This window comes from Rutilus rutilus (genome assembly GCF_951802725.1).
Source record: "Rutilus rutilus genome assembly, chromosome: 18".
Lineage (NCBI taxonomy): Eukaryota > Metazoa > Chordata > Actinopteri > Cypriniformes > Leuciscidae > Rutilus > Rutilus rutilus.
Window position 1 is genome coordinate 27912022 of NC_140231.1, and position 15112 is coordinate 27927133.

At 36.0% G+C, this 15112-nt stretch overlaps 1 protein-coding gene across 3 annotated transcripts; it reads right to left on the reverse strand.

The window, feature by feature from the left end:
* Nucleotides 1–660: 660 nt before the first annotated feature.
* LOC311277432 (sterile alpha motif domain-containing protein 3-like) lies at nt 661–14755 on the reverse strand. Of its 3 annotated transcripts, XM_084387745.1 has the most exons (16): nt 14666–14755; nt 13158–13287; nt 11968–12044; nt 10596–10758; nt 10407–10503; nt 10211–10307; nt 10039–10095; nt 9843–9939; nt 9647–9743; nt 9451–9547; nt 9279–9335; nt 9083–9179; nt 5742–6678; nt 4896–5051; nt 4681–4770; nt 661–1632 (listed from the first exon to the last, which is right to left on the reverse strand). In XM_084387745.1, exons 13-16 carry the CDS (start codon nt 6675–6677, stop codon nt 1309–1311), a joined length of 1506 nt encoding a protein of 501 aa, XP_084243871.1. In that variant the 5' UTR covers nt 6678; nt 9083–9179; nt 9279–9335; nt 9451–9547; nt 9647–9743; nt 9843–9939; nt 10039–10095; nt 10211–10307; nt 10407–10503; nt 10596–10758; nt 11968–12044; nt 13158–13287; nt 14666–14755; the 3' UTR covers nt 661–1308. The 3 variants fall into 3 exon arrangements, with proteins under 3 accessions (XP_084243871.1, XP_084243873.1, XP_084243872.1); XM_084387747.1 differs by lacking the exons at nt 11968–12044; nt 13158–13287 and adding an exon at nt 8910–8966 and having other exon boundaries at nt 14666–14726; XM_084387746.1 differs by lacking the exons at nt 11968–12044; nt 13158–13287 and having other exon boundaries at nt 14666–14724.
* Between the last annotated feature and the right edge of the window lie 357 nt (nt 14756–15112).

Sequence of the window (15112 nt, forward strand, 5' to 3'; positions counted from 1 at the left end):
AAGAGCATTACCATGAGATAGTAGATCTGTAAAACATGTTTTGAATCAACAATATCAGTAATTCATATCTACAGTTTACACATGAATATAAGTTAAAATTTCCAAATTAAGTGAAGAATAAAATTCACAAAAGTCATTCAAATAGTTATTGGACTACGGGCGGAAAATAGCACTTGTGCTATAACCTGGCACAATGCATCTCTCCTTGTTTTGATACAAGGTTAATGTTATTTTGTGCATTGTCCCTGTTTAAATAAAATGAATCTGAATTAGTCAAATAGCCTACTTGCCATCACACCCCAAATAACTACCTGCTACAAACAGAATATTGAAAACAAATAAGACTACTAATCCGTCACATTGGTTTAGCTAAAAACAACATTAGCTTCAAACCAAACCAACACCCGATTTATCTTGCAAGACTTTTCACAAATATGGTACACTTTTCGCACTGTAAAAAACAATTTGTTGAGTCAACTTAAAAAACTTTGTTACCCCGCTGCCTTAAATTTTTTTGTCAACTTGACAATATATCTTTTGCTGAAGTAATTTACCATTAGTGGAATTAACCATAATTTCCTAGTCCAGTCAACAAGTCAAGTTATGTCAACTGGAAAAATATTTTAACTTGAATTTAAAATAAAGATGACAACACATTTTGCCTTGCATTCATTTATTTAATGATAGACAACTCTTTCATTCACATTTAAGTTGAACAAGCAATTTCCTGTCAACAGATCAACTGAAATCACTTTTTTGTATTGATTTGTAAGCAAGACAAAATCACTCATCTATTTAAAGGAAAATGAGTGTACTGTACTATAAGAGAAATAAAAATTGTAGGATATGCATAGCACAAATCATGAGAAAGTTCCTAAATCAACTTTCTGCAAGAAGTACATAAAAAGACCACACCTTTTAAAGAAACATCATATGACAAATGTTAAATACTACATTTCAATTCATTAAAACAGATGTAATAAAAGCATAAAGGTCTGATTCTACATAGCATAGCTCAAATAAGACAGCAGTTTAAACACTGAATATTAACCTTGCAAATTTCCAAACACTCCTACCACAATGCAATTTATTGGTCATAAAACGAAACAAAGATAGAAGGGATAGAAGAGGAAATTGCATATTATACTGTATAGAAAATTGAGACGGGAAACATTAACATTTGTTTTCATGAGATGTGTAAACATGCATAGTTGAAGTCAGAACATGACAAACTTTAAATGTGCATGCTAAAAAGTATAGCAAAAGGCACAAAAAAGCCTAAAGCTCCTTAAAAAAAAAAAAAAAGGTCTACTTTTTGCGCAAGAGCTTGTTGCGAAGCCCATGAACACGTGATGAACAGCTGCTCCCACCAATGTTCATAACAAGTTTTTGCAGAGCTTCAAAGGTGTATTTCATTGTCTTGGGGTAGTCGATATTGACAACATAAAGAAGACCCATCAGGAGTCCAAATGCCTTGGGGACATCTGAGATGTCAGTGACAACAAGATGTTCCTCCAAAATGAGAGCGATATCAATTGTGTCTTTGGGAAGCACATCACATTGCTGCTCCTCAGTTACAATTAGAATGCCCACGTCAGTTCCTTTCACAACGTCCTCAATTTCACTGGATGGCTGAAAAGAAAAGAAAAGACAAGAAAAAAATTTAACCCATTCCACATGACAACAACAACAAGAGAGATTAACACAGTTGCCAAATTGCTTTATGTTACACTTACTCTCGCATCAGCTGTTGTGTAAACAGTAGGGGTGTAACGGTTCACAAAATTCACGGTTAGGTTCGATACGATACACTTGTGTCACAGTTCGGTTTGGTACATTTTTGATACAGCAAAAAGAAAGAAATGCCAGAGAAATTTCCTTGATTTAATTTTGATTTTTTTTTACTTTGAGCAATTCTGGAGCTATAATTGACTCTTCTTAGGAGCATATAAAACAAAACAGCTCCTTGGAAAATATATTGTAGTACTTATAAACAAAGGTTTATTTTAGTTCAGAATGATTAACATTTGAGGGCAGCAATTGTATTCATAATGTCAAAATAAAACCGACGTAATGTTACTTGAAGGCATTATAGCCTACTATTCCTGCCAAACTTCCATGGTTACAGTGAGTGTTACTACAGTAAATCCATGGTGAATGTTGCTGATCTGTGGACACTGGATAGTTCATTCATGGCACAATGTTTCTTCCTGGTTTCCACGTCAGCACTGTTTGATCCGTTAATAACGGAGAAATGTGAATTTTTCTCACTAGATATCGCAGCGATGTTATTACTTCTGTAGCGAATTAAAATGATTTCTTTACTGGATATCTTATTAGCGCTGTGTAGTAACAGTGTCGCTTGATCAAGATCGGCTCGCGCTGCTTTGGTTCAAACTGATAAACGGTCCGTCAACAACACAATAACGAGCAGTTTCGTTCTGCTTGCATTACGTTTGCCATTTGATGTCGGACAATGTTGTGGTCGCGCCGGCGGATTATGAGTGCGCTAACCACGCGCAATGCTTCTACATTTGAAATAACGAAATTACAAATGTATTTTGAAATGTCAAAATCCCGCCCGAATGAATGATCTGCTTATGTCATTTTTCCTTTTTTATTCAAAATATTCATGAATGTGTTAGATATGGCATGAAATATCTGATATTACGATTGTCAAATATGCAAGTGGATGTGTTTTGTTGTTCAAACACCTTTATAACGATCGTGTTAGATATGCGCAACGTATTGTATCTTATTAAAATACGTACATTATTAGGAATTTACCACCTTTAGCTCAATTTGAGATTATTTTTTTGTCCTTTTTGCATGCAGTTTGCGAAGTGACAAAATGAATCAAAGCACAACTAGTCCACACTTGTATTTTCTCAGTTTCTGAATTTGATGTTATCGGAGGCTAAATGCAAACAATTTATCTACACTTGACTTTTGAGACTTATTTCATGCAACGTGATAATATAATTGCACTTTCATTTTCTCTATTTGAAAGTTTTTAATGCTGTTATTTGATGTAAAGTTTTTAAAATGTGATGTTAATAAAATGCATTTTAACAGTTAAACTTAAAGCCTAGTTTATTAACATTTTGTTGGGGTGATTGGGGACAGGTGGGGCTCGGAACCCTTCCCTACCTCCGAAGTGGGGAATGGCAGAAAAAGTTTGAGAAACACTGGGTTAAAGGATTAGTTCCCCCAAAAAATAAAAATGTAAATACTTTAACCACAATTGTTCGTCTTTTTCCACAATTGCTGGTCTGCGATGTGCCGGGCATGACGTCATCACGTTGGAAAGGTCACAGGTGACATTAAACATTCATTAAACATTAAACATACACGAAAGGACCTTTTTAAACAAACTGACACAGACATAAATATGTCATTCGACATATAATAAAATTTGAACGATCCTCCTTCTCCACGCTAGTAAACAATGGGGCGGTACTTACACGACCTTACCAACATGATGACGAGTATACAAACAAACATGTTTCTTTGAACTTGATTTGAATCGGTTCAGTCGATTATCCCTGCTGTTTAAAACGTGAATCAAGATTCGTTTAACATCAACCGACTTGAATGACATTTTAATCGCTTTTCAACCGGTTGCGAATGAATCGTTACATCCCTAACAGTAGTATTAAAATAAATTTCTGTATTAGAGACAATTTTCAAAGAGCACAATTAATCTCATATTAGTGCTGCACGATTAATCGTATCTCAATCGCAATCGCGATGTCAAGCCTACGCGATTATATGACGCAAAATGCTGCGATTTTATATTAAATAAACAAATTAGCGCTGTTAACGCACTTATTAATGCAAATGCTTTTAAACCATTCATGCGCGATAAGACATAAAAGAACGAGCTGCCTGTGAATGTCCTCCTCCTGACACACACACACACACAGATAGATGCGCGCCAGTATCAAGTTCTCTTTCGCGGTAGAACCAGAACAACACACATGTATGCCAAAATGAACGCGCTGCCTGTGAATGTCCTGACTGTGACAGACAGAAAGACTCGCGCTAATATCGTGCGCGCACAAAACAGCAAGACACAATACAGTTCTCTTTCGAGCTTGAACGAACAATAACACACACACAATTATGCCAAAATGTCTTTTTGTCGAGTGTCATAACATAAGAGTAGTAAGTCTTATGATGAACATGAAGAGTTGTGATGACTCGTGAAAGAATGAGGCGCGTGTGAGATCCGCGTCTCTGACAGCAGCTGGTCTTAAAGGGACAGTACACAGTAGCCACTAATTATATCTGTCACTAAAGTTTTTTTTTTTTTTTTTTTTTTTTTTTTTACCCCTGATATGTACTCTTGTATGTAAATTATGTTTTGTTCTTGTTAAAATGCAAAAAAAAAAAAAAAAAAAAATATGCCGCAAAAGTTAATCAAAGAACAAAGGGAACAGAGAAAAACACTCACTGCTCTTGACTAAAGATCTTTTTTCTTTAGGCTGATTATCACTAATCTGTGTGTGCATTTATTTTCCTTTAGAAACAAGCAAGTTGACTCATGAAACCATTTGTTTATTATATCGCATATCGCAATCGTAATCGCAATATTGACCTCAATTATCGCAATATGACATTTTCCCCAAATCGTGCAGCCCTATCTCATATGCAAGTATTGTCTGTCTTTAAACACACCTCACAAGACTTCAAAAAACTGGAGGAGTTCTCACGAAGGAAGTGGGGCAAGCCAAGCAGGACAGCAGTTCGCTTGTTCTGGTTTGAGTCCTGAAATGTCAGTATGCACACAACACACAAGTACTTACACACAAGAAATATATTTATATGTTGTTTTATGTGGGTTCTAACAAAACATTTCACAAAACCCTTATTGGTTTACAAGGAATACTTACATCAGCATCAAGCCATTGGAGGATTTTATGAAGCTGTACACTGTCATGGTCCATGTTTTTGTACAGCTCCAAAAACCTGGGGAGAAGTTCATCTAAGCCCTCATAGAATGAACTCATAAGGTCAGCAGACAAGAGACGGCTAAATTCAGCAACAATCTAAAAGCATAACATTAAAAAAAGACCATGTGACTCAAATTAATATTATATTATTCATTACTGATTATTATACAATTATAGTAGTTTAATTAACTGTCTTCTTAAGCAATATTACATGATTTGGGAGACACAGACCAAAAAGATGCAAAGGGAGTTACATACTCCGTTTCTCATTCAAAACCAACCATATCACATCCAGTGATTAATGATAGATATATATACAGGTCCTTCTCAAAAAATTAGCATATCGTGATAAAGTTCATTATTTTCCATAATGCAATGATAAAAATTAATCTTTCAATTAGTTGATTCAGATGATTAGGTTAATAGCTCGTTTAGAGAACCTTTTCATGATATGCTAAGTTTTTGAGACAGGAATTTTGGGTTTTCATGAGCTGTATGCCAAAATCATCAGTATTAAAACAATAAAAGACCTGAAATATTTCAGTTGGTGTGCAATGAATCTAAAATATATAAAAGTTAAATTTTTATCATTACATTATGGAAAATAATGAACTTTATCACGATATGCTAATTTTGAGAAGGACCTGTATAAGTGCTGTTAAGATGAACGCATGCATCCAATTTCTTTGTTTAACACATTAAAAAATTTAATGCAATTAATGCAGCATGAACAATTGAATTCTTAATATCGAAAGCGTTTAGTGTTTGAAAATGCCAACAAAATACCTGTCTTTCTGTGAATAACGCTGGCCATCTGGATTGAACATCACTCACAAGTGGCTCTTTATCAATGATCTCTTTTCTCCTTAGAGCATATGTGCTTGCCATGGCAGCATCAATGAATTTATTATTAGGGTTCTTCTTTTTAACTTCTATCAGCAGAGCTCTCCTTTCTTCTTCGAGGGAGCTGGTGGTTTCGCCTTCTGGCATATCAGGCAAAAAATTGGTTTCAGACCGCCTCGGCTTCTTAAGGCGTCTTTTACCTGTGCCATCTGTGGAGACTGACAGTGCTGGACATCCTGCTACACGCAACTTCTGTCTGAAGTTTCCCATTTTAAAACTCAAACTGAACTTCCAGCAGTACCAGCCACACGAAGACCCTGGCTCTTTTAAGCACGGATGTTTTTCAACCAAGGCTTTGGCAACGCTTTCAATTTGTTCCCGTAATGGGTATGGATTAAAGTTGAACATAACTTCTGCAAGTTTGTTTAGGATTTCAGTTTTAAGTTCCTTTGTAACATCCAAAAGGGAACCATCTTTTGTGTGTGCATCATTTGATCGCCGGAGCTTCAGTTCCGCATCATATGAAAAACTTGGAATGATGAAGGGCTCAGGCCAGCCCTTTGATTGACTGGGTGTACCCGACACCAATGATGATGCAGATGTGCTGGGGGTGTCATGGTTACTGCGGTCATTAAACTGTTCATTTGGTGGTGTCTTCTGGATGATCTTCAGTGTCGCTCTCTCCTTTGGTAAATCTGTTAGTCTTGTCAGATTGACTAAATCATTCTGAAAATCTGGATCTTCATATTGTAACACAAACTCCCCATCCAGATTAAGTTTAGACCTCAAAATCAACTTCAGATCTTCAACGTTTTCTGGCAGCTCATCAATCACCACCTTCCTGATGTCATCTGGTGACAACACAACCCTGAGCAACATCCTAAATGTAAAACACAGAAGGGAAAGAACCGATTATCAAAATACAAGTAGCAATACGCAGCTGGTTATAGGGATCTCCCAGTCACGTGACCCATAGCCGCGTGTCAGCCATTTTGACGGAATACTTCAGCGCACTACATACATGAGAATGCGGATTATCACGTTTTATGGCTGCGAATTGATTAAAATAATGAATAATGGTCACTGTATTAATTATCTTGAGCCTGCTGAAATGTTCCTATAAATATATTTTCTTTCCAACTGTGCAATCTGAATAAAAAATAGGCTAAATATATTTATCCACTAAACTGCAGCAGTCCTATGCTCGTCTTCCCATTAACATTTTTTTTTCTCTTTCTGACATTTTATACCGGTTGGGCTTACATTTTTTTATTAAATTGACTATAAAAAAAAGATTGCTTGTGTGTTGGTGTTTATTCCAGTCTTTTAAAATAGTTGAATGAATGAATGCTCGCGAGGTGCCTGTAACGATGTTAAATAGGCTAACGTTAGGCTATTTAATGTAGGCTACACAGGGTAGAGGAGAACGACAGTCAACTTAGAATATTATAGCATTTTGGCCATGTAAATAGTGAAAATATTGACATTGAAAAATGACACAGAACGATTAAAATTGAATATTTAAATATTTAATCCAAATAAATAAATGTTCGTGGTTCGCACTGATGTTATTCATTTGTTCTCACACACTTCAGCAGCGTCGCCGTCACTGGTTTAGACGAACACTGACCACTATCTGGCGCAGCGGCCGTCAGATGGGCAACTCTTCACTTCATGTCATCACAAAAAGACATATACAAGAGTAAGATAAAGGAATTAGGAATCATAGATCCTTATGAAGCACCACAAGTTCTTTTTACAGGCATTAAATGTGTAGAAAAACTTCCTGACATTGAGTTCGGTGACATTTACAGCTACCTTATTCACTTCCCATCATGCTACACTTTAGACATAACCGACTTTGTTTATGTAAACCTTGTGTGTATTTAACAGTATTAGCACAATAAGACTCAAAATATAACTTAGTCCAGTATCCAGGCGCTGGTAGACAGGCTTTTAGTGCATGTGAGCTTCACATGTACGCGCTGAGAAAGGCACATACAGCGCATCAGCACGCAAATTAAATGTTTAACCGACAAGGCATTAAAGCACATGCAAATTATTAACTTTTGTGAACTGCAGTGTCCCGTTCCGCTGCGTTAACATGTGAATATACGTCGCGTTGTTCAGTATGTTTTGACCGGGACAGAGGCGCCAGAACAGCAACTAGAGTGCAGGATTCTACGATATTTCTTCAAAAGCAGATCGTGGAGACATTTTAATCGTCCATGATGAAAAATCGTCATATCGCACACCCCTACGATAGGCTACTGGTTATAAAACATGCACGTAGGATGCAAATTTTACAATCAAAGGGAGTAAATTTGTATTGTCACCAATGGCGACCTTGGCAGAAATTTCACTCGCAAATAAATATTTTTGCGAATATCGCAGTTTGGAGCCCTGAAGTTAACAAAAAAAGTTTTTTATAAAAACATAAACCTCACATATTTCAAACTTTAATTTATCTTCTTTGACTTATTCTTTTTATAAAAAATGATTTAGTGACATTTACAATACACTTTAGCTTATCTTTTATTATTAATAGTAAATAGTAAAATTCGGTCCGATTTCCCCGTGGCGTGTGTCGTTGCTATGCAACTCCACAATGACAAAAAAGTTTTAGTGGCTAATGGATTTCCACCGCCGAAAAACGCTTGCTGTAGCTCTGTTACAAGATTTATTTACGTAGAAGAGAAAAACACCCGTAGTGCACCCGCATCCTTCATGTCTTTTTTCATGTTGCTGCGCCTGGAAAAAAACGAACGCGTCGCTTTAATTATAAGCGCGCTTGCTGCGCGCCTACATTTGAATGAACTTGAGCGCGAAAAAGAAGCGATATGTGAACTGCCTCTTGGCCAGCGACTTCGATACTTTTTTGCTACTTCGTAATAACTTTATGCGGCCAGCGTTTCTGGAAATGAACGAGGGTGAAATCTTTTTTAAGACCTGACTAAATGAAATTTAAGACCGTGGATGAAAATCTGGCTGTTTTCAAGACGTTTCAGAATTTAAGACATTTTAAGACTTTAAGACCCCGCGGGAACCCTGTAATTACTACACAGTGTGTGCCTGCTGTGAGCTGATATATCACAAAATTACTTAGTGTACCTTTAATGAAGTAAAAAGTCTTTTGGAGAGAGCAGAAGTCGTTCAGCGGAGAGTTAGCTGGGCAGTTCAAAAGACACGAGACGCTCAATGAACAATACCTTACTAGCATATTAAAAAAACAACAACATTATACTGTTCCAAAAGTTTATAAAAATTATAATTACTGAGTGTACCTTTAAAGAAGTAAAAAGTCTTTTGGAGAGAGCAGAAGTCGTTCAGCGGAGAGTTAGCTGGGCAGTTCAAAAGACACGAGATGCTCCAAGTCCACAGCTGAAAATGTTCAATGAACAATACCTTACTAACATATTAAAAAAACAACAACATTATACTGTTCCAAAAGTTAATAATAATTAAAATTACTGAGTTTACCTTTAAAGAAGTAAAAAGTCTTTTGGAGAGAGCAGAAGTCGTTCAGCGGAGAGTTAGCTGGGCAGTTCAAAAGACACGAGACGCTCAATGAACAATACCTTACTAGCATATTAAAAAACAACAACATTATACTGTTCCAAAAGTTTATAAAAATTATAATTACTGAGTGTACCTTTAAAGAAGTAAAAAGTCTTTTGGAGAGAGCAGAAGTCGTTCAGCGGAGAGTTAGCTGGGCAGTTCAAAAGACACGAGATGCTCCAAGTCCACAGCTGAAAATGTTCAATGAACAATACCTTACTAACATATTAAAAAAACAACAACATTATACTGTTCCAAAAGTTAATAATAATTAAAATTACTGAGTTTACCTTTAAAGAAGTAAAAAGTCTTTTGGAGAGAGCAGAAGTCGTTCAGCGGAGAGTTAGCTGGGCAGTTCAAAAGACACGAGACGCTCCAAGTCCACAGCTGAAAATGTTCAATGAACAATACCTTACTAACATATTAAAAAAACAACAACATTATACTGTTCCAAAAGGTAATAATAATTAAAATTACTGAGTTTACCTTTAAAGAAGTAAAAAGTCTTTTGGAGAGAGCAGAAGTCGTTCAGCGGAGAGTTAGCTGGGCAGTTCAAAAGACACGAGATGCTCCAAGTCCACAGCTGAAAATGTTCAATGAACAATACCTTACTAACATATTAAAAAAAAAACAACATTATACTGTTCCAAAAGTTAATAATAATTAAAATTACTGAGTTTACCTTTAAAGAAGTAAAAAGTCTTTTGGAGAGAGCAGAAGTCGTTCAGCGGAGAGTTAGCTGGGCAGTTCAAAAGACACGAGACGCTCAATGAACAATACCTTACTAGCATATTAAAAAACAACAACATTATACTGTTCCAAAAGTTTATAAAAATTATAATTACTGAGTGTACCTTTAAAGAAGTAAAAAGTCTTTTGGAGAGAGCAGAAGTCGTTCAGCGGAGAGTTAGCTGGGCAGTTCAAAAGACACGAGATGCTCCAAGTCCACAGCTGAAAATGTTCAATGAACAATACCTTACTAACATATTAAAAAAACAACAACATTATACTGTTCCAAAAGTTAATAATAATTAAAATTACTGAGTTTACCTTTAAAGAAGTAAAAAGTCTTTTGGAGAGAGCAGAAGTCGTTCAGCGGAGAGTTAGCTGGGCAGTTCAAAAGACACGAGACGCTCCAAGTCCACAGCTGAAAATGTTCAATGAACAATACCTTACTAACATATTAAAAAACAACAACATTATACTGTTCCAAAAGTTAATAATAATTACTGAGTGTACCTTTAATGAAGTAAAAATATTTTTGGTGTAAGAAGAAGCCGTCTTTGGATGGTGTAGGAATACAGTGGGTAATAGTGGTTTAGTTCCTCAGGTTGTAGCAGTAGGAGATCAGCAGACAGTTGTCTAAACAGTTCAAAAGATCCAAGATGTTCCAAGTACACAGCTGAAAAAGGTTCAACAACGAACAATGCCTTGTTAGCCACTATGAGCAGTTTGACAATTTTCCCAAAATCAGGAAGCCCACTTGTGCTTCCAACGGAGACGAACATTCCCTCTGAATATGTTGTTCCATGCAGAGAAAGTGTTGTTGCCAGGGAAACAGATGCAACATCTTCATACTTCCTGTTAATGGCCTGCTTTAGGCCATGGTCCAATATAGCAGGAGAAACAACAGAAACACTCTGTACTTCAAGTTCTGGCTTGAAAAGGCTGGGCATATCAAGACAGTAGCCAAACATAAGTTGGTGCTTTGTGGCTAAAGTGAGTAAAATGTTTTTAAAATTGTTGACATCGCGGACAACTTTTTTAAAAAAGCTATGTTTTCCCTCGAAGCGGATTGTCCAGAAGTTCAATAAAGGTCCGAAACAATGGATTAGTTTAGGATAATGTTCCACAAAATGGTGTTTAGGTTTCAACTTGAAGTTAGGAAAAACCTCCAGCAACAACAGCCTGTGGTCAGAAATTTTTGACTCCAAAAAGCACACAGATTCTTCAGTAAACGTAGGTGAAGACAGAAGTTCAACAATCACTTTTAACTCCAAAATGATACCCCAGGTTTTGTCATGTTCAGGAACCAAATGACCAATCATGAAAGGAAGTAGTCTCAATAGTGTCCAATTTTCATGTCCATTTCCTCCAATTGTCCGTTTAGCTTTGAACGTTATTGGTATTTTCTGAGGTCGATTAGTCTTATCAGAAAACTTATAAGGAAAGTTTTGGATGACACTATTCAAATCATTAAGTGTGAAAAAGCCTCTTTCAATCAAATCTGACAGACACAAACAGAGTTCTGCTGGAACAATTCCTTCAAAAAGATCATGTAGAACATCAGGTGGAAAACCTGTTGATGAATGAAAATGTTCTAGTCTATTCAAAACACAGCTGGCCTTTACACCCTCAACACTTTTTAGTGTTTCATCGCTACTGAGACACGAAACATGGCCATCATGGGAAAGTTTAGTTCTGAGTGGGAATGATCCACTCCTAACTGGTACAGTTTGAAAGTCCTTTCGACTCGCAAGACAAAACCTACAACATTTGTCAACAGAGAAGGATTCTTGGAAACCTGCTAGTGAGTGGGCAGCTAGATTATCTGCAGATACAAAAGCAACTGTACCCTGAACATGTGCCCCTAGTCTTTTGATGTACAAACCTTGATTTTCAAGATGTTTAAGGTCTCTAAGAAGTGGTTCTAGAACAGCAGCATATCCATAGGTTTTCAAGTCATTGCTGTAACATAACAGTGCAAGATTAATAGATGATAAAGATGATCTATACCGAAGTGGTAGATTAGCCAGAACCCAATAGACGGCACAAATCTTGTGCTTTTTCCTTGAAGTGCCTAAAGGGTTACAAACTTCAAAGTCATCAATATACAACCCTATCGCAATACGTAACTCTTCTGTTGAGAAAAACTGATTTTCCCTGAAATACTGTCCATCAAGAAAACTTTCATACACCCCAGAGTTTAACCCAGAAACCTTCTCAGGTAAAACTTTGTCAAGGACATCATCTCTATTTAACAACTCATTCAGTACAGGTAAAATCGGGACATAAACCTTTTTTCTACCCTTATCTAAATCTAAAATGTACTCAATAGGTTCAATAATCTTAAAGTTTTCCTTGAAAAAAGAAGACCTCTTGTGGTCAGTGCCTAATGGACCAGTCCTTGACAAGAAAGAAAGAGGGACCGTTTTGTCTAATGTTTCTGTTATCAGTGTTGATGTTTCTAGATTAACATTGTGTTGCAGCAGAATTTGTTCTATTAATTTCTTGCTTAGTTCTCCTGTGAGGACACTAACCTCATAAAACCCATCTATTATTTCTTGAGTGGCTGACTTTGAAACATGCAATAGTGTTTGCATTCGCAAAAAAAGGGATGCCAGTTTTCGCTGCAGATACACCTCATTATTGGCATCATCATGTTCTTCAACATCAGAAATGGACTCATCCAATTCAACCACAGATGCACTACCTTGATTGTCTTCATCCAAATTAGAATAATTCTCACAAAACAATTCTGGTCGAAAGTCCTTTACGCTACCTGAACTGTGAAAACGACTATGATGTGCTGTAAATGTGGAGTACACGTTAGAACGGAATGAACACTGCCGATAAGGGCATTTCACAGTTTCCTTATTTTTTAGATGGCAGCGTAAATGTGCCAAATACTGGCGAAGGTGGCAGGGTTCTGAAAAACCACATAAGTCACAGAGTATGTGAACAGTTAGGGGTTCTGATGAATTTTGTGATGGCCCATGCTGCCTCAAATGCCTTTTCAGGTCAATTTGTCTTTTGAACGTACAAACACAATCATTATACAAACATGGTAAGGGACAAAACCTGCTGTAGTGTCCGTGCTTTAGTGTATAATGCCTTGTTATTGTGCGTTGATTCGATGAACTATATGAGCAAAGCTTGCATTTCCATTTCATTGAAACTGTCACAATCCAGGGAAGGGGGGGACCATTTCCTGAAAATATACAAACATCAATAAATTTTTATGTATATTAAGTAGTGTACATCTTTTCAATCCGTTTAGTCGTTTGCAACAATTTGTCATATCTACTCCCTAATCAAGACATAGCAGTTCAGGCAATCACACATGGAACATTTTAAAAGAAAAGTATTAAATATCACAGAGAGGACAATATTTAAATATTGCTGCAAGCAGCATTTAACATGCCTTTAGTATTTAAATGTGTTTGGGTACATTTGGCCACATTCATTTTCTAAATAACCCTGTTATAGCTATCTATGGTAAAGTTCAACGTTTGATAATTATTGCTCTAGAAAGTTCAGAGAATTACACTGCAGTAACGTTATTTTTTTAGGTTGGGCTAAAAATCTAGGACTAGGTCACAAAAGTAGAATTTTTAAATAAAAGAAAAATTTGATTGACAGCAGTGCTTATATTAAACACCGAACATTTAACTACGTAAATTAAAAAGATGGATGTTATGGTTTAGGCCTAACGTTACTCATGTTGTAGTTAAAAAAAAAAAAAATTATATTTCCCCTAATGTTACATTAAAATGAATGCTTAGTTTGTGGTTCATCGTTATCTTAATGAAAATACTGTGATAAAACGACAAACTCACGTATATTAAACGAAGAAATACTAGTTTTATTAAAAGTTATCTTGCGCATCCCATCGTCCTGTCAGTCACTGTTAACGTTAAACCCTAAACCTCACTCAGCCCTGCTAAAATACATACCGCGGCTTTGTGAGAAACCATTCGCGGCCCATTCTTTGGAAAAGCCTTCCGGTGCTCAGTTCGCACCTGCTATCGAATATTAATTAATCAAACTCTAAATACAATATTAGTCCAAAAACAGGCTAATTTAATACATTTTAAATACTACTATGATCAACAATTTCATCCGAAATCTAACTTATATGCTTCGGCGCCATTTTACGAATTGCTTACATTACGGATAGCATCGTGCAAAACTGTAACCAATCCATTAATTAGGATTAAAATTCGAACTGATTCAGTTTAGTATCGTAATTATTAAACTATCATAAATTAAATTCTACTCAACTAAGATAATAGGGATATCTGCTCAATCACCAACGAGGGCGGGAAACAAACAAGACAGACCCAATGTCAGTCCACATCTGCTGTTTATGCCAAATAGTAAAAATTAATACAATAAAATTCAATATTAGTTAAGGAGTTGAGAAATATTGCATTTTAACCACCATCATTAACGTAACTAGCTTATACAGGCGCCATTTCGAATATCTTACCGGCTCATGGAAAATCGGCAATCAATCCATTAATTAGTAATGAAATTCGACCAGATTAGTTTAGTATCATAGTTATTAAATTATTAATTGAACTCACCTTATTATATGCAGAGACGATGGTTGTTTGATGATGCTGAATGAAATACTCCTGCTGCTGTAACTGCTTGAGTTTCCACCTGCTTTAGTCCTGCTTACTTAGATCTCGCGATATTACACAGAGCAAAGCCCGCGAAAATCTATACTGAAAACAAAAGGATCCTTGTGGTATGTTGAAATGTATTAAATTAACCATCTTATTATTTTTTTACATGGTGGTATTAAAATTCAATGAAAACTACAAATTCTTAAATTAACATTTAAATATATGCACCTTTATATGTATATAATTACATATTACTTTATGAATTGCTTTAAGTAGATTTTAACTGATAATGACAAGTGAGTTGTGCTTGATGTTAGAGCAGTAAAATGTACTTAGAATTTACTCTTGCAAATTGTTAAGAGAATTTTATTAAGAAAATATATTAGTTATTTTGTTGGTGTA

Excerpts from the sequence above, each read along its gene's own strand:
- LOC311277432 (XM_084387745.1), bottom strand. The coding sequence starts at position 6,677 with ATGTTGCTCAGGGTTGTGTTGTCACCAGATGACATCAGGAAGGTGGTG. Across the intron at positions 5,052-5,741 it reads CGTTATTCACAGAAAGACAG|ATTGTTGCTGAATTTAGCCG; the intron begins GTATTTTGTTGG and ends TTATGCTTTTAG. Across the intron at positions 1,633-4,680 it reads GTTTTTTGAAGTCTTGTGAG|CCATCCAGTGAAATTGAGGA; the intron begins GTGTGTTTAAAG and ends TTTTCTTTTCAG.